General features: G+C 39.5%; 1 protein-coding gene across 6 annotated transcripts in view; it reads right to left on the bottom strand.

The window, feature by feature from the left end:
- Positions 1-5,188: 5,188 nt before the first annotated feature.
- The window catches only part of DYRK1A (dual specificity tyrosine phosphorylation regulated kinase 1A), a 150,325-nt gene continuing 135,342 nt past the window's right edge, over positions 5,189-20,171 (bottom strand). For all 6 annotated transcript variants that reach the window (XM_081300658.1, XM_081300659.1, XM_081300657.1 and 3 more), the window contains 3 exons: positions 17,356-17,662; positions 16,799-16,923; positions 5,189-8,530 (listed from right to left, as the gene is read on the bottom strand). In XM_081300658.1, coding sequence (XP_081156784.1) covers positions 7,907-8,530; positions 16,799-16,923; positions 17,356-17,662 — 1,056 coding nt within the window. In that variant the 3' untranslated portion in view covers positions 5,189-7,906. The remainder of the gene's footprint in view (positions 8,531-16,798; positions 16,924-17,355; positions 17,663-20,171) is intronic.

The raw sequence follows: 20,171 nt of genomic DNA, 5'->3' as shown, positions 1-20,171 counted from the left end.
CTCATTATGGTCTCCAAAGTGGCATGCTTTGGTTCCCATCCCCAGGTCCCAGCTGCTGTCCATTTCTCTAGTACAGTCCTCATGCCAGAGGCTCCAAGGCCCTCTGCTCATAAGACATTTCTTTTTTCACAGAAGAACTATCCATTCACTTAAAAAAAAAACTGTTTGCTGGGTTAGTTCTGACGGCTTTCTTTAGTGTCCTCTGCAGGAAGTAGGGCTGATCTTCCTTCACTCCATTTTAATCCTGCCAGGAAAGGGGAGCTGCTGTTTGCCGTGTGCCTGGCCACTGTGGGGTTCCTCTGCTTCTAGTGAAGCAGGCAGGTCTCTAAGGGGCAGACAACCTGAGGGGAGAAAGACCATGGCCAGAGAATACCCCATGGAGGTCTCGCCTGATAAGCTCCTCCCTTGAGCTCCACTAGACTCCTGAAGACAAGTCACTGCTATGATGTGAACAAAGAGGCCTTCAGAGAAGTATGACTGTGGGAAGGAGGCCCGTCTCAGCAGCACCCATGTCCCTGCATGGGGAGTAAGACCAGGGTGAAGGTGGTACCTGTCTGAAGGTGAGAATTAAAGGAATCCCACGTTAAGTACTGTCCCCAGTGATGGCATCATTCATGCCTACATGGAGACATGTCATCAGGGCCTTGGAGATGCAACTCCAGTGCAATCCTCACCCTCAGGGTCAAGAGATCTGCAAACCAAGCAGGGCAAAGACCAAGAAACAACTAGATCAATTTGCTTTACAAGCAGAGGCCATGTGGTTTAGGTTTTGAGCAGGGGAACTCTACCTCCCAGAAAATAGTTCTCCCTTAGGTGAACATCAAATCCAAGATTAGGTCAGCTCTTGTCTTATTTATCCAAAGCCACAGGCCATTATAATGGAAATCGTATGTATTCTAATGCAAATGAGTAGAGTTGCATTCTGAAACACTTTTGTCCTTATATTTGATACAAGGAGGGCTCCTTTAGGAAAGAAAGGGGATAACACTGCTGGAAGCCAAACTGGATATCAACCAAGTAAATATTTCAAAAAAGAAAAAGCTAGCCCTTTACTATTTTCAAAATGTGGATTATAACCTTTTAAGTTCTCTAAATCTCCCTATTGCATCAACTGATTTATAACCTTTCTTCTGTAATCTAAGTCAACTCTCCTTCTGAGGGACAAACACCTAACAGGTCTGCCTTGTGGTGGGAAGTTGGGGAGCAATGGACAGGTGATCCCCAGGGCCAACCAAATACCAGATGAGAAACATTGTTCTCCTTACCATATCTGATCTTCCAGATGCCTCCTTGGTCGAGGGAAAATTTCTGCTGAAATATCATCTGAAATGTTTTATAACATTTAAGTATACACTGTATCAAGGCAAAGTAACCTAGCAAAACCCTTCAAAATTCTCAAAATATACAGGTTCTGTGCAGTAGCAGAACCAACTTCGCAAAGGAATGTTAACATCCAGTCATACTCTCCAGAAATAAAAGTAAACTGCAAAATAATCCTGTTTAATTATTCACAGAAAACACTACTCACTTAATTTCCCCACAATCATGTTTGTTGTATCAATGGAAAAAAAAAAAAAAGATTTCATTTCTGCCGTGGAACCAAGCTCTCTACATATATTTCTAGGACACTTCTTATATATTAAGCATGTGCTAAAATACTTATGCTATAATGTGAAGCCATGCAAAATCCTGTAACTGGACACTACAAACATCTCCATTTTGCAAAGAGAGAAGTGAAGCCTGGAGAAGGAAAGGGAACTGTCCCAGACAGTGGAGCTAGCAAGTAGACAGGATTTCAATCTCTGCAATTCCAGAGCTAGGGATTGCAGCCACTTAACAGAGGAGTGTTGGTGATCTAGGAAGCTTTTCCATGATCTTCCAAAGACCATAAGCCTGGGGTATGGAGGAGCAAATCCGAAGCCCACTGCTGGGGAAATAAATTTATCACATACCATTCTTCATTTGAGAGACATCAAAAAACTTCCATAGGGGAAGATGGCAGAAGCAACGAATTGTGTACCATTTGTATACTTACATCTGGCAATTTCTGCCTTTCTTAGAGGTTTATTTATAACTCCTTGTAATGCAATATGAGTTTTACTAGTTTAATCCTTTATGCATGTAACCCTCAATTACAACCAGGCGCAGTGGCTGTAATCCCAGCAGCAGGAAGATCCAAATTCAAGGCCAGCCTCAGCAATTTAGTGAGACCACCTCAAAATATGAGCTGGGAATGGATCCTAGTAGTCAAGAACCGGTGGGTTCACAATCCCCAACAACTCCCACACATCAATAATAAAATCTCATGTAAGGTGTTCTCAAATTTAGGGTCTCAGTGTCAGATCGACCCATGCCTTCTTCTTGCTCTGAGTCCTGCCTGGCTGCAGGTTCAGAATCACCTGAAAAACTTGGGGTTCACTCTTGAACTACATCACACCATGTCTTCAGCAGACTGAGGCTTGTCCCTCAAGACGCTTTCTCCTTGCACTACCTCACATCACCAGAAGGAACCCCTTTAGTTTTGGAACCAGTGAACTCCACTACGCAGTGTTTCTCTGCCACCTTGAGTGAAAGACCCTCACCAGGCTGCGTTCCAGGATGCCCTAGCCAACTCAACACCTCTGCTTTGGGAAGTGTTCAGACTCAGACCTCTCCCCTTGCAAGGGCATTAACAAGCCACCTGCCAGCCACACCTGATAGGCTGGCTTGATGCCCACACCCAGAGAAAAACCACTACTCACACCCAATGCCTAACTATATTTTGCTTTGGGTACAAATCTACCCATCCCCGTTTTTTTGTTTTTAAACTGGTTTCAGCTTAAAAAAAAATAGGGGCAATTACAGTGAATAATGAGTAGCTGCGGAGAGCAAAAGTTCATAAGAATAAAATTAGGATAAAAAAAAAAAACCAAAAGTAGCAGTTTTGGGAAAATTTAATTGAAAAGAAAATCAAACTATGGCCTTTCAAACAAAGCATAATACCTACACAGCCTCGCTACACATTGCAAGCTGAAATACCCTCGAGGACTTTTCTAGCTATGAGAGGATGGTGGGCCAGGTCCACTGATCAGCACCTACAGGCCTCATCTCCTATGAACAGAGCTGGGTTCCACTTTTCTGCCTTATTTTCTCCATGAACCTGTGCCACCTTGTTCCCAGCCCAAACATGAAGGTGCACTGGGTTAGCCATCACAACCCCTACCCTAGTACTCTGCTCCTTCAGAACCCAAAGGAGACAGACACTACTGCCTGGCCAAGGAAAGGGCAGTGGTTAGGAGAACAGCTTGCCCCTTCTCGCTGTTCTAAGGTAGAGTTTTGCTGGGGATGGCAGGGGATTCCTGCAAAGTTGAACCAACACACCCACATTAAACCCCACCCAGTAACGCCTACAGAGGACCATATGCTGAAGGGCTAGTGCGATGCATGAGGGGAAAAGGCACCCAAGTGAAGAAGCCACATGTTGAAGAGAGATGTGAGGGGTTTTAGGTACCTAGTTACCATGTTTAAATCAGTGTTCAGTTGGAGAAATTCTTTGTTTCTGAAGATTTGAGGTTAAAAAAAATTTTTTTAACAGGTGAAAAATGCCTGTGCTTTTCAGTGTTTGGGTAAATGTTGTTTTAGAAAAAAACTCATGATAGAAGAAAACCTAGTTCTTTACCAGTTTTCACTGAGAGCATAAAACCCAGGACCTTGGCAGTAACAAGGAGAAAGACAGAAGCGATCAAACACTGATCACTGAACAAGTTTTCCACAAAACAAGTATCTCCTGATTTAAATACAGGGATATAGGAAAGACTGAGTTCAGGGTGAAGGCCCAGGTGGCTCTTACTGGGTGATTCTTTGTGAATGCGTTTACGGAATACTGCAAGGCACTAAAAAAGCGTGCCTGATAGGACAAGCTGTTATGGTTTCCACGACTCTCTCTGTTCAAAAGATCCCTTGATATATATTACCATTCTAGGAAACAACTACTAAGGAAGAAGTCATGGTCAGGAGAAAGGGAACTTCTACTCTCTCCTTTCATAAAGACTCCCTCAGAGCTCATCAAGTTTGCCCAAGTGTGGCAAGTAGATCTTAAGAAATCTGAACACAGTCTCAATATACCACAGCTGTGCACAGCCCCTGCCCCTTTAAATTTTCATACTTTTTTCTGACATGACATTAAAGCCAAGTCATATATTTGGAACAAACCATTTGACCTATTACACATGGTCTATGACAAAAACAGAATGAAAATGATATACCAAACCTATCTTCTGGGGACCAGCAAAATAAAAGCAAATCTACTTGGAAAATTGGGGGACTGACCTGGAATGTTTGCAACCTCAGCTTCTTGTGGGATTTACGAATGTACTTCCCTACCAACTGGGAGAGAGTAGAGAGGCAAAGGCACAAATGTCATTTTGGGGGGCTTTATAATTACTGCAGACTTAAATGATCTTTTGTATGTATTTGTAAATTCACTAAATAAAAATAGGTCCTGGTTTTTCTGAGTCCAGTATCACAAAATGTGCCATTCATCTAAGTAAATTTCTAATACCCTAAGACAAAAACGGAAGGGATTTTCCATTTTTTTCATGTTGTGAGTTCAACTTTACATTCCCAACCTGAATGTTACAAAAATCATATTTAACTTTAAAACAAGTTTCTTACCTTCTGAAGGCCACCTTAATAAATGCTTATGCAGGTTAACATAAAAAGAGAAGACTTTAGGTTAGAAACTGACTCACTGTGGAAGGAATTCTAGAATTTGTGTAAGAAAAAGTCCCTGTTATGTTCCCATGAGGACCTGGAGAAGGAGGAGGAGGAGGAATAATAACAATACCTATATTCTCTCCTTCATCTATTAGAAAAAAACCACAATTGCAGAAAACCACCTAATCGTTAACATCCACTTGAAACACTACAAACTATAGTATCAGCACTTGGAACCAGAGAAATTGTGTGAATATAAGTAATCATTCAGATAAAAAATTTTAAAAATCAAATGATCTGTTAAACCTCCAATTTTTACTTTGAGATATTTAAAGCCTATGTTGATGTAACTCAAATATTTTCCTTTTTACACATTTGACTAAGTTTATAACTCAGTATACCTACCAGACCTGGATCAGGTTAATTGCATAGGAAGATTTTTACTATCATTACATTTTTTCTTAAATTAATTTTAAAAAAGCATAGTAAAGAGTCTGAGGACAAATTATTCAACTGTTTATCATACATAAGACCGCATGACTATAATACAAAGGGGGGTTCTTTTTCATTTAACGTTACAATATACACAGCAAGTCCGGACTAGATCTTACAATCTGAACACAGGTATTTAACCTTTTCCATGCTGTTTATGTTTACAATGCACAGAAGTCCTGTAACCAAACTGTGTAGTAAAGCACACAAAACTGGACTGTAACATAACACAGTATGCAGAAGCATTGGATTTTATGACTTATTTTATGTAAATATTGGTTTAAAAACTGTTTTAGGGGGTTTTGTGGTTTGTCTTTTGTTGTTCTTGTTGTTTTGTTTGTTTGTTTGTTTGTTTGTTTTGGTGCTTGCTAAGATGTGGCAACCAGCACAGAAAAAAAAAAATGACCTGACCCATATAGTGATTTAACCTCACGTTCCACATTCCTAAACAGCAGTAACTACTGGATTCTGTTTGATATTGCTATACTCAAGGTGATATCCTTTTATTCACTGTAAACCTTTATGAACTACCAAGTTCAAAAAAAAAATCATCCACAGGCTTGACATTTAATTACAAAATAAATATGGATTTCCTGATTAACAACAAAAATTTTTTGTGGTTTATAAAAACGGATATTTCCAAGTTTCCATTCACATTTACATAGTTTTAAGCCTTTCTTTTGTCACTGTTTACATATAAAAACCTGTTTTGTTCAGAAAAAATTGACCTAGTCAGCCACATGGAGTTGACCAATAAAAAGTAACGTGGTGTTCTGCTGAGTTGTTTCGAACAGGGTTATCGGCAGAGGTAGATTACTGCTTCTTTTCTAGGCTTCTTTTGATCCTGGACAGGTAAATTACTACATCTTCATTCTCCCAATTTAACCGCTCAAAAGTATAACACCCTAAAATTGGTCAATTTAAAATGGGAACACAAATTTAGCAACTGCCAGACTGTGTTACATTAAGGCAGCATAATCTCAAAACGAGGCACCTGTTAAATACCAGCCTGTTCACTTCAGGTCATGCTCAAGAGTTCTGCTTTACTCCTGCTCCTAGTTTGGACCTGTTGGTGCAATCAAGGTCTTGCGTTCAAGTTTACAAGTAGGTTAATCAGGAATACAAGAATCAACTGCTGGCTCCATAGCTTCTGGATCCAGTGTCCCTTTACCTTCAGAAGCCTGAACACATTTAGAATGTGACAGATGTTGTAATCTTGAATTAGATGTCAATCTATTATGTTCAGTACACAGATTGCTGTAAATGTATTGGCTATGGATTCAACAACAGTTCCAGTTTTGTTTAAGCAATAGTACAGCCATAATTTTCAACTGACATTTAAAAATGGTCTAGTTACACCTTGTGTCAAAGTGCAGAACTGCTACATTATTGGTTACAGACATCTATGTGCTATAAAAACAGCTTTGGTACAATAAATTATCAAAAAAGAAAATAAATTTTTGTAAAATTCACAGCATAATTGTGAGGCAAAAAAGCAGTCACATAAAATTCTGCATTTTTTAAAAATGTTCAGGATGAACAGAAGACATCTTTGTGCAGAAGAAATGGTGGAGATACCACGTGCCGAGAAAAAGCAAAAGAAAAAGTAAAAAGCAGGAAGGGACACAGCTGTAGCTATTTCCATCAAAGCAAACCACTACTTCTGTGACCTTCAACCAATAAGGAAGTCAACTTTATGACACACGCAAAGTGACCTTGCAATACCTTACAATTAGTGGGTCACAAAAGTCTATTTTAAAAGAAAGGCCTCTTGAATTACCCATTCTCTGTGTTTTCAGCATTAAGGACTGTCTGCAAAAGCATGTCCACAAGTGATTGCATCTGAAATGGTAGGCTCTTCTGATTTCGAGTCCAAATCCATAAGGCCAAAGGTTATCCCAAAGACCACCACTCAGACCTCCCCAGGACTGGCCACGACTGACCCGTTGATTGCTTCTCAGTGCACCTTGGTTAGGAGACCAGTCACGTTCCACTCCCATCTTCCTGTGGCCTCCACAGCAGAAGGCCCACAGGATCCCACGTAATTGCTGCTTTGCTCCTCAGTAGGTTCAGATAGGAGAGTTCTGATCCCCGCCACTTAGCATGCTTAATGTGCCTTACAAACTTCAACACAATCGTCCCTTTCATACAGCTGAAGATGATGTTTGTGTAAGCTGGAGGTCCCTCTTCCTTACAGTACTGCATTTCGGTGCCCAAGTGTGTTTAGAGGACTTAAAAACCCAAATCCACACCCCACCCCCACCCAAATAAAAACAAAAACAAAAAAAGAAAAAGGAAAAGTGGGGGAGGAGGAAAAAACAAAAACACCCTAATGGGGCCCTATGCAAATTATGTGCAGTGCCTTTTTATTTCAAAATTAGTTGGCAAATGACCAAGACCAACATCTGAACATTAACTTTTTTGTTGAATAGAAAGACAAAAAAAACCCACTATGACTAGGAGGTGGCAAGTTAAATGGGGGAGGCAAAAAGAGGATACCTCTGAGCTATCCGTGAAGATGGATTTGGACATGGCTCTTAAAAACTTCATTGTCCCTTTGCAATCTTTTCAAGTTAAAAAAAAAAAAAAAAGCTTTGCCCTCTTGTAGCGGTTCAGTGTGTTAATCTCCTTCTGATTCAAGCAGCTTTGCACTTTGTTTTTGGAAAAAAACACCACTTCTATAAAAACACACAAGAAACAAACTCAAGTTTCAATGTAGTCACGAGCTAGCTACAGGACTCTGTTGCACACACACTCCTGTCATGGGGGACTCTTCTCTGTCAGCCCCTTGCCTCATCGTCAGATGTCCTTCAGTCATGTAATGTGCAGGACCTGTATTAGCAGAAAATTGGTATGTTGGATGTCCAGCTATGCCAGTCTCTTGGCGGGGATTGGAGTAGACGGTCAAATTTACGTCCATAGCTCCATTCTGTCCAAAGTCCAAGGTGTTAGCAGCCACTGGGCGGTTCTGGTAGGCCTGATTGCCTTGATTACCAGTAGAGGAGGAAGATGTCGAGGAAGAAGTTGTTGAGGAAGACAGGGATGTCATGGAGTGGTGACTGTGGCCAACCTCCATAGAATCCTGGGTAGAGGAGCTATTTGTTGGAGAATTGTAGACCCTTGGCCTGGTCCGGTTACCCAAGGCTTGCTGTCCATGGTGGTGGTGGTGGTGGTGGTGGTGGTGGTGGTGGTGATGGGAACTGTTTCCATGGTGATGATGCAATGCATTCTGCTGAGGGGCTACATGAAAGGTTGTTTCTTGAACAGGATGGGTTTCAACAGTGACTTGTGTAGGAGCTTCAGTGCCTGACCAGCCAAGAGGAGCTGGAAATTGCTGACGAACCTATAAAAAAACACATTTTGAAAGAATTATTCAGAATTCTGTTTTCAAACTTATCTTTGATGATGTAAATGTTCTCATGCCATAGCTTCAATTGGGGAGAGTCTTTCAAACTTTGAGCATGTAAGTTCTGAAATACAAAATTCTAATTATGTTCCAGAGTGAAAAGAGAATTTACTATGAAAGTGGCAATTTTTTAGGAAGTTATATTAGTACAAAAGGCTGATATATTTCACTAGCCACTGTCTTTCCTTAGGAGCATTGTCTGTGCTGAACTTTTTCTGTAAGAACCAAATACATAAGTATTTTTGAGGGGTCTAAGAGAAATTCTTTATTTTCCCCCTAATTTCCCTTCTATTTTCTTTGTTGTTAAAGTGAAAGGGTTACTATCATTCTAGCTGCTCAACAATTTCTCCAGCCAACCCACCAGTCATAACCGCTGAGTCTACAAAGAAAAATGTCATGAGAGAATCTACAGAGTGGCAGAAAATTTTTGCAAGCTACTCCTCTGACCGATGATTATTATTTCAACTTTTTAACATATTCTTAATAAAAATTTAAGAAAAACATAGTTAATAAATGGGCAAATGAACTAAACAAGACACCTCTCAAAAGAAATGCAAATGGCCAAAAAATTCATGAAAAAGTGTTCAACAACTTTAGCAACTTTAGTTAGAATGGCAACTAAGAATCGAACAATAATAAATGCTGGAGAGGATGTGGAGAAAAAGGAACACCTTTATACCATTTTGGGACGGTAAATTAATGCAATCTCTATGGAAATCAGTATAGTGGTTTCTCAAAACACTAGGCATAGATCCATTATATGACCCGGCTATGCCACTCCTTTGCAATGAAATGAAATCAGCATACTATTGTGATGAATGCACACCCTTGTTTATACCAACACAATTCACAATTAGCCAAACTATAAAACCAGTTTAGTTGACTGTCAAAGAATGAGTGGATAAAGAAAATATGGTGTGTACACATACACAATAAGAGTTTAGAATAGAAGAATGAAATAGAAGAATGAAATTATGTTACGTACAGGAAAATGGATACCGACACTATTTTAAATCAATGAATCAAACTCGTGTTTTCTATCATAGACTAATAAGTTTACATTTCAAAATGGATCCCAGACCTGGCCTTTTCTCCCTAATTCCACCAATACCACTTAGATCAGGCCACTAGAACCTCTTGCCTAATATAATGGCCTCCAAAGTAAATTTCCAGCTTCCATCCGCTCCTCCTGCAAAGAGTGGCAGGAATACCTTTTATGAACACAAATTTATTTGGAATTTGCTATTTGGAATCCTCTAATGACTTCTTCACACACTGAGAAAAACAAAATAGTGCAAAATACCTACTATGTCTTTATCATCTGTCCAATGGCCTTTCTCCAACCTCCTTCTCTAGCCCCATGGATTCTAACCACACAGGATCTTCTTTCCATCCCTCCTCAACCCAAGATCTTTCAAATGCCTCATGACATGTTTACGGTTTCCTTCAGTGGAGAATGTTCCTGTTTCTAATCTCTGCATGGATACCTCTTATCATTTCAGTTCCAGAGTCTTGCCTAACCACTCTGGCCAATGTTGCCCCCATCCTGTGTGGCACAGGCTACTGGTTATCCACAAAAAGTGCTTCTCATTCCTAAGCATATGGCTGCACTATACTTTCTAGCCTCCCCTATATTTAGGCATGGCCATGTGACTAAAATAATAATGGAATGAGAGAGTCAATGTCACTGCTAGCCTGGCATACAGAATTCCTCCCAAGTCCTTCTGCCTGCTGGATACTGCATAGTGGGCAACTAGGCTCTGAGTAAAGCCTCCCTCCACCTTGGGAAAGGTGGAGCCACAAGAAGACAGAAGATAAGGATGCAGAAGACAGCCATGCCACTAACTCAACACATACACTCTGCACTGTTATATAAGAAAACAAACAAACAAAAAAACCCAGCAAGGTGCAGTGGGACATGACTGTAATTCCAGATACTCTGAAGGGTGAGGCAGGAAGACTGCATGTTTGAGACCAGCCTTGGTAGCTCAATAAGGACCACCCCTCCCTGCAAAAAGCCACCCAATTTTTAACCTACCATACTGTGGAGGTGGGGGTCGAGGGTCTACCAGCAGACTTTTGGCCTGCTGTAAGTAACTCATCTCATCCAACAAATTAAGTCATTATCTATCACATTAGCCTTTACTACTTACTTTTTCAAACGAAGTGCCTCAAACATGCCAGGAAAGGCAAGTGTGATACCTCTGAGCTACACTGCTAGTCCCAATTTTTTTTTTAACAGTTAATGTTACTTACAACCCCCACCCCCCCACCAACACACACCTATACTAGGGACTGAACCTGGGCATGTTCTACCACTGAGTATCTCCCCAGCCCTTTTTATTTATTGACAGGAACTTGCTTAGTTATCTGAGCTGCCCTCAAACTTGCAATCCTCCTGCCTTAGTCTCTCCAGTAGCTGGGATTACAGGCCCACACCACCAGACCAGGATGCTACTTGCATTGTTTATTCATGTTTCTTTGTGTTTATTTGTATCACTGTAAGCTCCAGGAAGGCAAAGACTATCGCCAATGGCTAGCACATACCATGGAGTATTTATATAATGAAGAAGATCTGAGACGTAAACCTTAAGAGATACTACTGACAAGAATCCAACAGGAAAAATAGGCAGAGTTCTCAAAGAAAAGAAAATACAGGTTGAGATTCCTTAATTCAAAATTCTTCGAAATTCTTACATTAGGACACTCAGCTGATAAAATCTCTGTAGACATTACACAATCTAAAAGCCTCTAAACTCACATATCTAAAACCCTAGACAGCACTGAACCATACGGTTGCTTGTCATAATCAGCAGGGGCTGGTTCTAGGGCCCCTGGGGACACCACAATCCATGGATGTTCAAGTTCCTTATGTAACAGTGTTAACACTTGTATAACCTATGCCCACTCTCCCTTTTACTTCACAAATTACCTTTAGATTATTTTAAAATACCTAATATAAACTAAACACTATGAAAATAGTTGTTAATGCTATATTGTTTAAAGAATAATGATAAGAAATGTTCATTTGCAGTTGATCATTCATTCATACATACCTGTGATACAGCTGAATTTATAAATTGTGCATAATAAGAGACAACAACAATAATAAAACAGAATAATTGTTATGATATAATATAATGAAAGCTGTGTCAGTATTGTTGCTTTCAAAATATTTTATTGTACTTTCACCTTTTCGCTTAAAGAAATCATCTTATGGCTGCTCTTGGTGTATCTCAAGTGCCAACATCACAGCTCTTGTGCTTTGAGATCATTATCAAGTATAATAATAAGGGTTACTTAAACACAAGCAGTGTTGAGACTGATGATCTGATAACTAAAAGTAAAGCTGCAAGTTAATAAACTGTAAAGTCACTTGGAGGACAATTTGGTTATAGTTATCAAAGTTCCAAGTCACTTGGCCATTTTACTTCCAATTATTTTCAAGAATTTGTATCACAAATTGTATATGTACAAATGATATATGTACAGGATTATTTATTATACCATTAGTAAAAAGAGTTAGAAATAACTAAATGTCCACTAATAAGGGATTAATAAAATAAAATTATGGAATATTTAAACAATGGAACACCATGAAACTGAAGGGAAGAGAGGTACTCTCAATATCCTGATATAGAAAGACCTCTAAAATATATGCCAAATGTTAGAAAACAGAAGAGGTAAAAAATAGGTGAAAGATTTATACAATGAAAACTATAGAACCCTAAAGAGAGAAATAGAAGATCTTAGAAGATGGAAAAATATACCCTGTTCATGGATAGGCAGAACTAACATCATCAAAATGGTGATATTACCAAAAGTTCTCTATAGGTTCAATGCAATGCCAATCAAAATCCCAACGGCATTTCTTGTAGAAATAGATAAAGCAATCATGAAATTCATATGGAAAAATAAAAGACCCAGAATAGCAAAAGCAATTCTAAGCAGGAAGTGTGAATCAGGAGGTATAGCAATACCAGATTTCAAACTGTACTACAGAGCAATAGTAACAAAAACAGCATGGTACTGGTACCAAAACAGGCGGGTGGACCAAAGGTAAGAATAGAGGACACAGAGACCAATCCACAAAATTACAGCTACCTTATATTTGATAATGGGGCTAAACGCATGCAATGGAGGAAGGATAGCATCTTCAACAAATGGTGCTGGGAAAACTGGAAATCCATATGCAACAAAATGAAACTGAATCCCTTTCTCTCACCATGCACAAAAGTTAACTCAAAATGGATCAAGGAGCTTGATATCAAATCAGAGACTCTGCGTCTGATAGAAGAAAAAGTTGGCTCCGATCTACATATTGTGGGGTCGGGCTCCAAATTCCTTAATAGCACAAGAACCAACAAATGGGACTTACTCAAACTAAAAAGTTTTTTCTCAGCAAGAGAAACAATAAGAGAGGTAAATAGGGAGCCTACATCCTGGGAACAAATCTTTACTCCTCACACTTCAGATAGAGCCCTAATATCCAGAGTATACAAAGAACTAAAAAAATTAAACAATAAGAAAACAAATAACCTAATCAACAAATGGGCCAACGACCTGAACACTTCTCAGAGGAGGACATACAATCAATCAACAAGTACATGAAAAAATGCTCACCATCTCTAGCAGTCAGAGAAATGCAAATCAAAACCACCCTAAGATACCATCTCATTCCAGTAAGATTGGCAGCCATTATGAAGTCAAACAACAATAAGTGCTGGCGAGGATGTGGAGAAAAGGGTACACTTGTACATTGCTGGTGGGACTGCAAATTGGTGCGGCCAATTTGGAAAGCAGTTTGGAGATTCCTGGGAAAGCTGGGAATGGAACCACCATTTGACCCTGCTATTGCCCTTCTCGGACTATTCCCTGAAGACCTTAAAAGAGCATGCTACAGGGATACTGCCACATCGATGTTCATAGCAGCACAATTCACAATAGCTAGACTGTGGAACCAACCTAGAGGCCCTTCAATAGATGAATGGATTAAAAAAATGTGGCATTTATACACAATGGAGTATTACTCAGCACTAAAAAATGACAAAATCATGGCATTTGCAGGGAAATGGATGGCATTAGAGCAGATTATGCTAAGTGAAGCTAGCCAATCCCTAAAAAACAAATACCAAATATCTTCTTTGATATAAGGAGAGCAACTAAGAACAGAGCAGGGAGGAAGAGCATGAGAAAAAGATTAACATTAAACAGGGACGAGAGGTGGGAGGGAAAGGGAGAGAGAAGGGAAATTGCATGGAAATGGAAGGAGACCCTCATTGTTATACAAAATTACAATAAGAGGATGTGAGGAGAAAGGGAAAAAAAATGAATTACAGTAGATGGGGTAGAGAGAGAGAGAAGATGGGAGGCGAGGGGAGGATAGTTGAGGATAGGAAAGGAAGCAGAATACAACAGTCACTAGTATGGCAATATGTAAAAACGTGGATGTGTAACCGATGTGATTCTGCAATCTGTACACGGGGTAAAAATGGGAGTTTATAACCCACTTGAATCAAATGTATGAAATATGATATGTCAAGAGCTTTGTAATGTTTTGAACAACCAATAATAATAATAAAAAAGAGTGTGTTGTCTACTATTTGTGTACAAATGTTGGGTGAAGAATACATCTGTATTTGCTTATATATGCATAAAATATTTTACAAAGGATATAAAAACTAATAACATTAGTTTTTATTAAAAATTGGATGTCTAGAGAATATGAAAGGGAAGACTTTTCATTGAAATCACCATTTATATTTTACTTGTTTTTTCAACCATGTGATTATACAACTATTCAAAATTAAATAATATGCAAGGATGGTGCACACCTATGATCCCAGGTACTTGAGAGGGTAAAAGTCAGCTTGGGAAAGACCCTGTTAAGGGAAGGAGGGGAAGATGAAGAGGGAGAACAGAGGGAATGGAAAGGAAGGGAAAGGGAAAGGAAAGAATTTGAAGCAGAATATTGACTTCTGTCAAGCACAGGTGGTCTTATGTTATCCCAATTGTAAGAGAGGAAGGAAGGATAGTCTAAAGAATTTGGGACAGCCTTTAGGAGTAGCTACACTTAAGATCTGAAGTCTAAACAGCAGTTACTAGGTAAGAGTGGAGAAAAAAGTGTTCTAGGCTAAGAGCGTAGGCAATGTAAGAAAAGTGAGAAAAGAGAGTGTGGCATATTCCAAAAAAGTTGTGTGTGGGGTGGTGGGAGAATCAGTATTAAGAGAGTAAGGGCAGTGGATAAAGATGGAGGCTATATCATGGAAATCATTATGAATTTGGTAAGAAATATGAATTTCAATTTTAAATACAATGTCAAGCCAAAAACTGGTATAAAGTCAGGGAAATAGTAAGATCAGACACTTTAAGTTCACCTGGCTGCAGAGAAGAGAATGGTGCTGACAGGTGAATGGAATGGGACACTGGAAGACCAGGATATTCTTCATAGTAAGACAGGGGAGAGATGCTGCAGAATGAGGTTAAGTGGAGAAAATTAAAAACAAATTTAGATGTTGAGATTCCACATAATTTAGTGTTCAATTTAATGTGGGAGATGAAGAAAAGGAATCAAATAATGAACTCCCAGTCCTCAGGCTTATGACTTGAGCACATGAATGAATTTAGGCTGTGTTTGTTTGTTTGTTTGTTTGTTTAAACCAAGAATAGGTGATAGAACAAGAATTGGGCTGGGGGTGAAAATGACAGTATCAGTTTATGTGATCCACCTGCAGGATCATATTGTTGAGATTTTCCTAAGTAATGTTTGTAGTAAATAGTTAAAAATAAAGGCCCTATAGCTCAGGAGTGAAATCTAAATGAAAAAACAAAGATTTAGGAAGGCCTGATATAAAGATGATGAGTGCTATCATTGGGAAGAGTTGCTGAAGTCATCCAGGAAGTATGCAAAGTCAGAAGAGGCAGGACACATGTCACGGTTCAAGGCACACTGGGGTTTCATGGTGAGTAGGAGAGTCCAATAGAGAAGACAAAGGAAAGGTCAGAGAAATGGGGACATGGGGAAGCATACTACTAACGAAACCAGAAAGTGTTTAAAAAGCAGGGAGAACCAACATTGTCAAATGCAGTTAAGAAATAAATACAGATAAAGCATCAAAGTGTCTATTGGACTCACAGGTGAAGATTATCAGTTGCACTGTCACCAGAGCTAGGGACAGGAAGCTAAATGAAATGACCAAAGTGTTCTTCCAAAGAGTGAAGAAAAGAGACCTCAGGTAGCAGAGTGTAGGGTGAGAAAGACAGGGGAATATATAAAGATTTTGCTTGATACAGGAGAGAACTGAGTGTGATGAAATGCCCCTGGACAGGAAGAGAAGGCTGCAGACACATGCCAGAGGGCAAGGTACTTTAGAGAGCAGGAGGTGAGGGCCAGATGGGCTTGGCCTTAGACAGGTGGAAACGCCCTGCTTCTAATGAAAAGGAGGTGGAGGAGAATTAGATGAATTTACACAAAGGCAGAAATGCACTTGGAAGATGGGGGTACGACGGATTGAACTCAGGGGCATTCAACCACTGATCCATATCCCCAGCCCTATTTTGTATTTTATTTAGAGACAGGGTCTCCCTGAGTTGCTTAGCACCTCACCATTGCCAAGGCTGGCTCTGAACTCGCGTTTCTCCTGCCTCAGTTTCACAAGCCACTAGGATTACAGGCGTGCACCACCGGGCCCAGCAGGACCGCATTTTTAATGATACAACGTGGAGGGGGTTTCTGTCTGAAGACTGACTTCCTTATAAACCAAGAGTAAGTGGAAACAGAAGGAGAAACCAAAATTTCTATTAAGAGAAGAAAAGTCTGGAATAATTAATGAGAGAAAAATGTAAGATCAATCAGCAGAAGCTGGGAATATTAACAAATACCTGTGTCTTAGATCTTCTCCAGCAACACTGAGCTGTCACAAGATGGAAATACTAATCAACATCAGGTATATTTCATCCATTAAACACACTGGCTTCTCACGATAAAGCATCATAATGTTAAAAAAAAAAAAGGCATCATGATGCAGCATAGTAGGAACGATTTTAGAGAGGTATTTGAAATTACTAGGATGTGCTTCTTCAGTTAGAATAAAGCTATATTTCCTTAGAAATAAGGACACTATAAACCTTTAGAATAAACGACATGTCATCCTATACTGCTAAACGTGAGCAGGAAAGGCTAACGAGCACCATGTGAGAGCATACCTGGGGACTGTGTGTCTCACAGTCCATGGCCTGGACGGCAGCCGTGAAATGCCCACCGCTGTGCCGATGCTGGTGCGTCGGGTCTGACCTGGCTCTCCCGCTGTTGCTTGTCCCCGATGATCCACCTTAAATATCACAACACAGTATAACCTGTTAGTTTGAAGTTGATTCTGTCCAACAATGTATATCACAAGGTCACTGGATTCTCTGACTTAAACAAGTTCTCTCACATCAGCCACTGAACTAAATAAAACCACGTTTGGTCAGGTGCAGGGAAAACTCAAGCAAGCGGGCAAATCATTCCATTTTAAAAAGTAATTTAAAATTCTGGTTAATAAATACTTGTTTCCTCCTACCAGACAGACCATTAGATGTGCAATTAAACTGTGGGAGTCTTGGAGGGAATGAATTTACTACTAATAACTTACAACAGATTCAACTAAAGTAATTTAACCTCACCCGATTTACAAACTTTTATAAACAGTTCAAAAGATTTCCACTTTGTAAAGGAAACATGAAATTATTTGCAAGCCTAGCCGAATATTCAAAGAACAGACCTGAGCTTGACGATGTACTGGAGGTGGTGCCTGAAGACTGTGACTGCTCCATTGCAGGGCTTGTGGATACACTATTACTTGTATTTGTACCTTCATCAGCTGTTTTCTTGAAAAAACTGTGCTGCAGGGCATAATAAGGTTGAATCCGAGTTTTGGGGTCATAATCAAGCATCCTTAAAATGAGGTCTTTGAACTTCAAGTAGTCAGCTACCGTATGACCCGACTCCCCAGCACGTCGCCCACCAGGTCCTCCTGTTTCTACTCCAAGAATATTATGAAGTTTACGGGTTGCTGGTGGTTTGTACTCCTATAAGAGAAAAAGGATCACAGACTTTATCTAAATGTGTTGGAATGTGTAAAAGCTCACATAATTTAACTGCAAGTAAATTTAAATATACTATGTTGAGGCATTTATATGAAGGATACTTTATCATTAGTTCTCCTGCCTTTTCACACATTACTGTTTTGAAAGCACTGTGGTTAGAGAACTCCAACATACTTTTGAGTCCAAAATTGACCATGAAGATCATCTAAGCCTTGGGTCAGCAAACTATAGCTCAACCCAGAGTCCGTTTTCACACTACTCCAGCTAGAAATGTTCTGTACATTTTTTAAAAGTTATAGCTCAGCGGTAGAGTGCTTGCCTAGCACGTGCAAGGCGCTGGGTTTGATCCTTAGCACCACATAAAAATAAAGGTATTGTGTCCAACTACAAGTAAAAAAATATTTTAAAATTATAAAAACAAATAATCAAGCAAACCAACACAAGAATATGCAACAGAGGCCCACGAAGCCCAAAACAATGACACCCCACCACCACCCGCACATAGCAGGGAGTAGGAAGTCCTTTTCTGCTGCTGCATCTGACAACTTGCTGCACTGCCTTCTAGCAGTAGTTCACCAAAGCTTTGACAATCACTCCAACTGTGCCCATAAAGCAGCCCTGGTCTAACCCAACCTGCTCACAGAACATAAATTAAGCAAATTACTAATGCCTCCCCCTTTAGAAAATGTCTAATAATAAATTACTTGATGTGTTGAGATTTTCTAAAAATTCATTTTTTAAATAGGTAATAGTATGACCCTTAAAGTTTCTATAAATATTTAATTGATTTGTAATATCAACCCTTGACTTTGGCTTCTAACAACAATGTAGAAATTTGTTCAAGACTTCTTTCTACTCTAAAAGCAAGATGGAGCCAGATAATTTACAAAATCATTACCCCCTTCCCACCTTTTTGGATACTAGGGATTAAACAAAAGGGTGCTTTACCTCTGAACTTTATCCCCAGCATTTTTCATTTTTTGAGACAGCATCTAGCTAAATTTCTGAAGTTGCCCTTGAAACTGTGATCCTCCTGCCTCCACCTCCCAAATTGCTGGGATTACAGGCATATGACATCTTACTGGACCAAAATCAGTAGTTGGGTGTGGGTGCATGTCTATAATATCAGCTACTTAAGAGGCTGAAGGAAGAAGACTGCAAGTTCAAGACCAGCTTGGGCAATTTAGAGAGACCCTATCTCAAAATAAAATAAAAAGGACAGGGAGATATAACTCAGTAGTAGAACACTTGTAAGACCTGGGATTCAATCCCCAGTACTGATTTGGGGGCTGGGGGAGGGTGGGGGAGATCCAAACAGAAAGCTATCAGAGAACTGAAGGCCCCAAAGGAATCAGAAATAATAGAATTCTTAAAAAAACAAAAAAGCCTCTTCCAGGAGAGAAGAGATCTATGATGGGAGGAAGAGCCAGCCTGCCACAGACATGAGTAAGAAGAATCCAGCTCTGACCTGGCCTTTGACAGGCAGAAGGAAGGTACAGGGCAGCAGAAAGAAGAAAGATCTCCCAGGCTAGAGAGTTAGATGTGGGTGGGTTAGTAATGGATACAGAGTCTCCCTGGGACCTAGGACACAAAAATTGCTTTGAGGAACATCTCAGACAGTGATGAATAGAATCTGAGTCAAATAAACAAAGACCAGATTCAGCTGAAGTACAAGTAAGATTGATTCAGAACCCAACTAACAGGAAGCCTGACAGAGTGAGAAGAATGTCTGTTTCTAATGGGAAATGATTTATTTCTACCTCAACTGTTCTTAAATACAGAAAAGTCTGGCATATATAAAGTTACAGACACAAAAACTAAAACAAAGGAATCCACAATTAAGTGGGAAAAAAGGATAACAGGAGACCCTCATTAACAAGTGGCCCAGATGTTGAAACTGAGAAGGAGATATTTTAAATTAATGAATAGTTTAAAGAATTTGGTTCAAAAGGTGGACAAACAGGCGTGGACAGATGGGAAATTTCAGAAAAGAAAAATTTAAAGGAAGAAAATAATAAAAAAAAGGGATAACCAAACATGGTGGCATATGTCTATAATCCCAGCTACTCAGGAGGCTAAGGCAGAAGGATTGCCAAATTCAAGGCCAGCCTGAGCGTGTGAGACTCTCTCAAAATAAATAAAAAGAGCTGAGGCGATAGCTTGGTGGGTATAGTGCTCCTGACTTTAACACCCAGTACCAAAAAAAAAAAAAAAAAAAAAAAAAAATAGACATGCTAGAATTAAAATATCAAAAGTGAAGAATTTACTTAGTGGCTTTAATAGTAGACCAAACATGGAATTGAAAAAACAAAGAAATTATCTAAACTAAAAACCCAAAAAGGAAAACAATACCAAATAGAAGCCAAGAACAGTTAGGAGTGAAGAATACCAGAAAGGGCAAATAAAAGAATAAGCATAAAAGATCTATTATCTTTTTAATGTTTTAAAATATCCTTAAAAGTTAATTTTTAAATTTTTTGTTTAAATGGTC

Source organism: Spermophilus citellus, assembly GCF_964194105.1.
Source record: "Spermophilus citellus genome assembly, chromosome: 7".
Taxonomy (NCBI): domain Eukaryota; kingdom Metazoa; phylum Chordata; class Mammalia; order Rodentia; family Sciuridae; genus Spermophilus; species Spermophilus citellus.
Note: the sequence above shows the minus strand (reverse complement) of the source record. Positions and strands in the feature narration are given on the sequence as shown.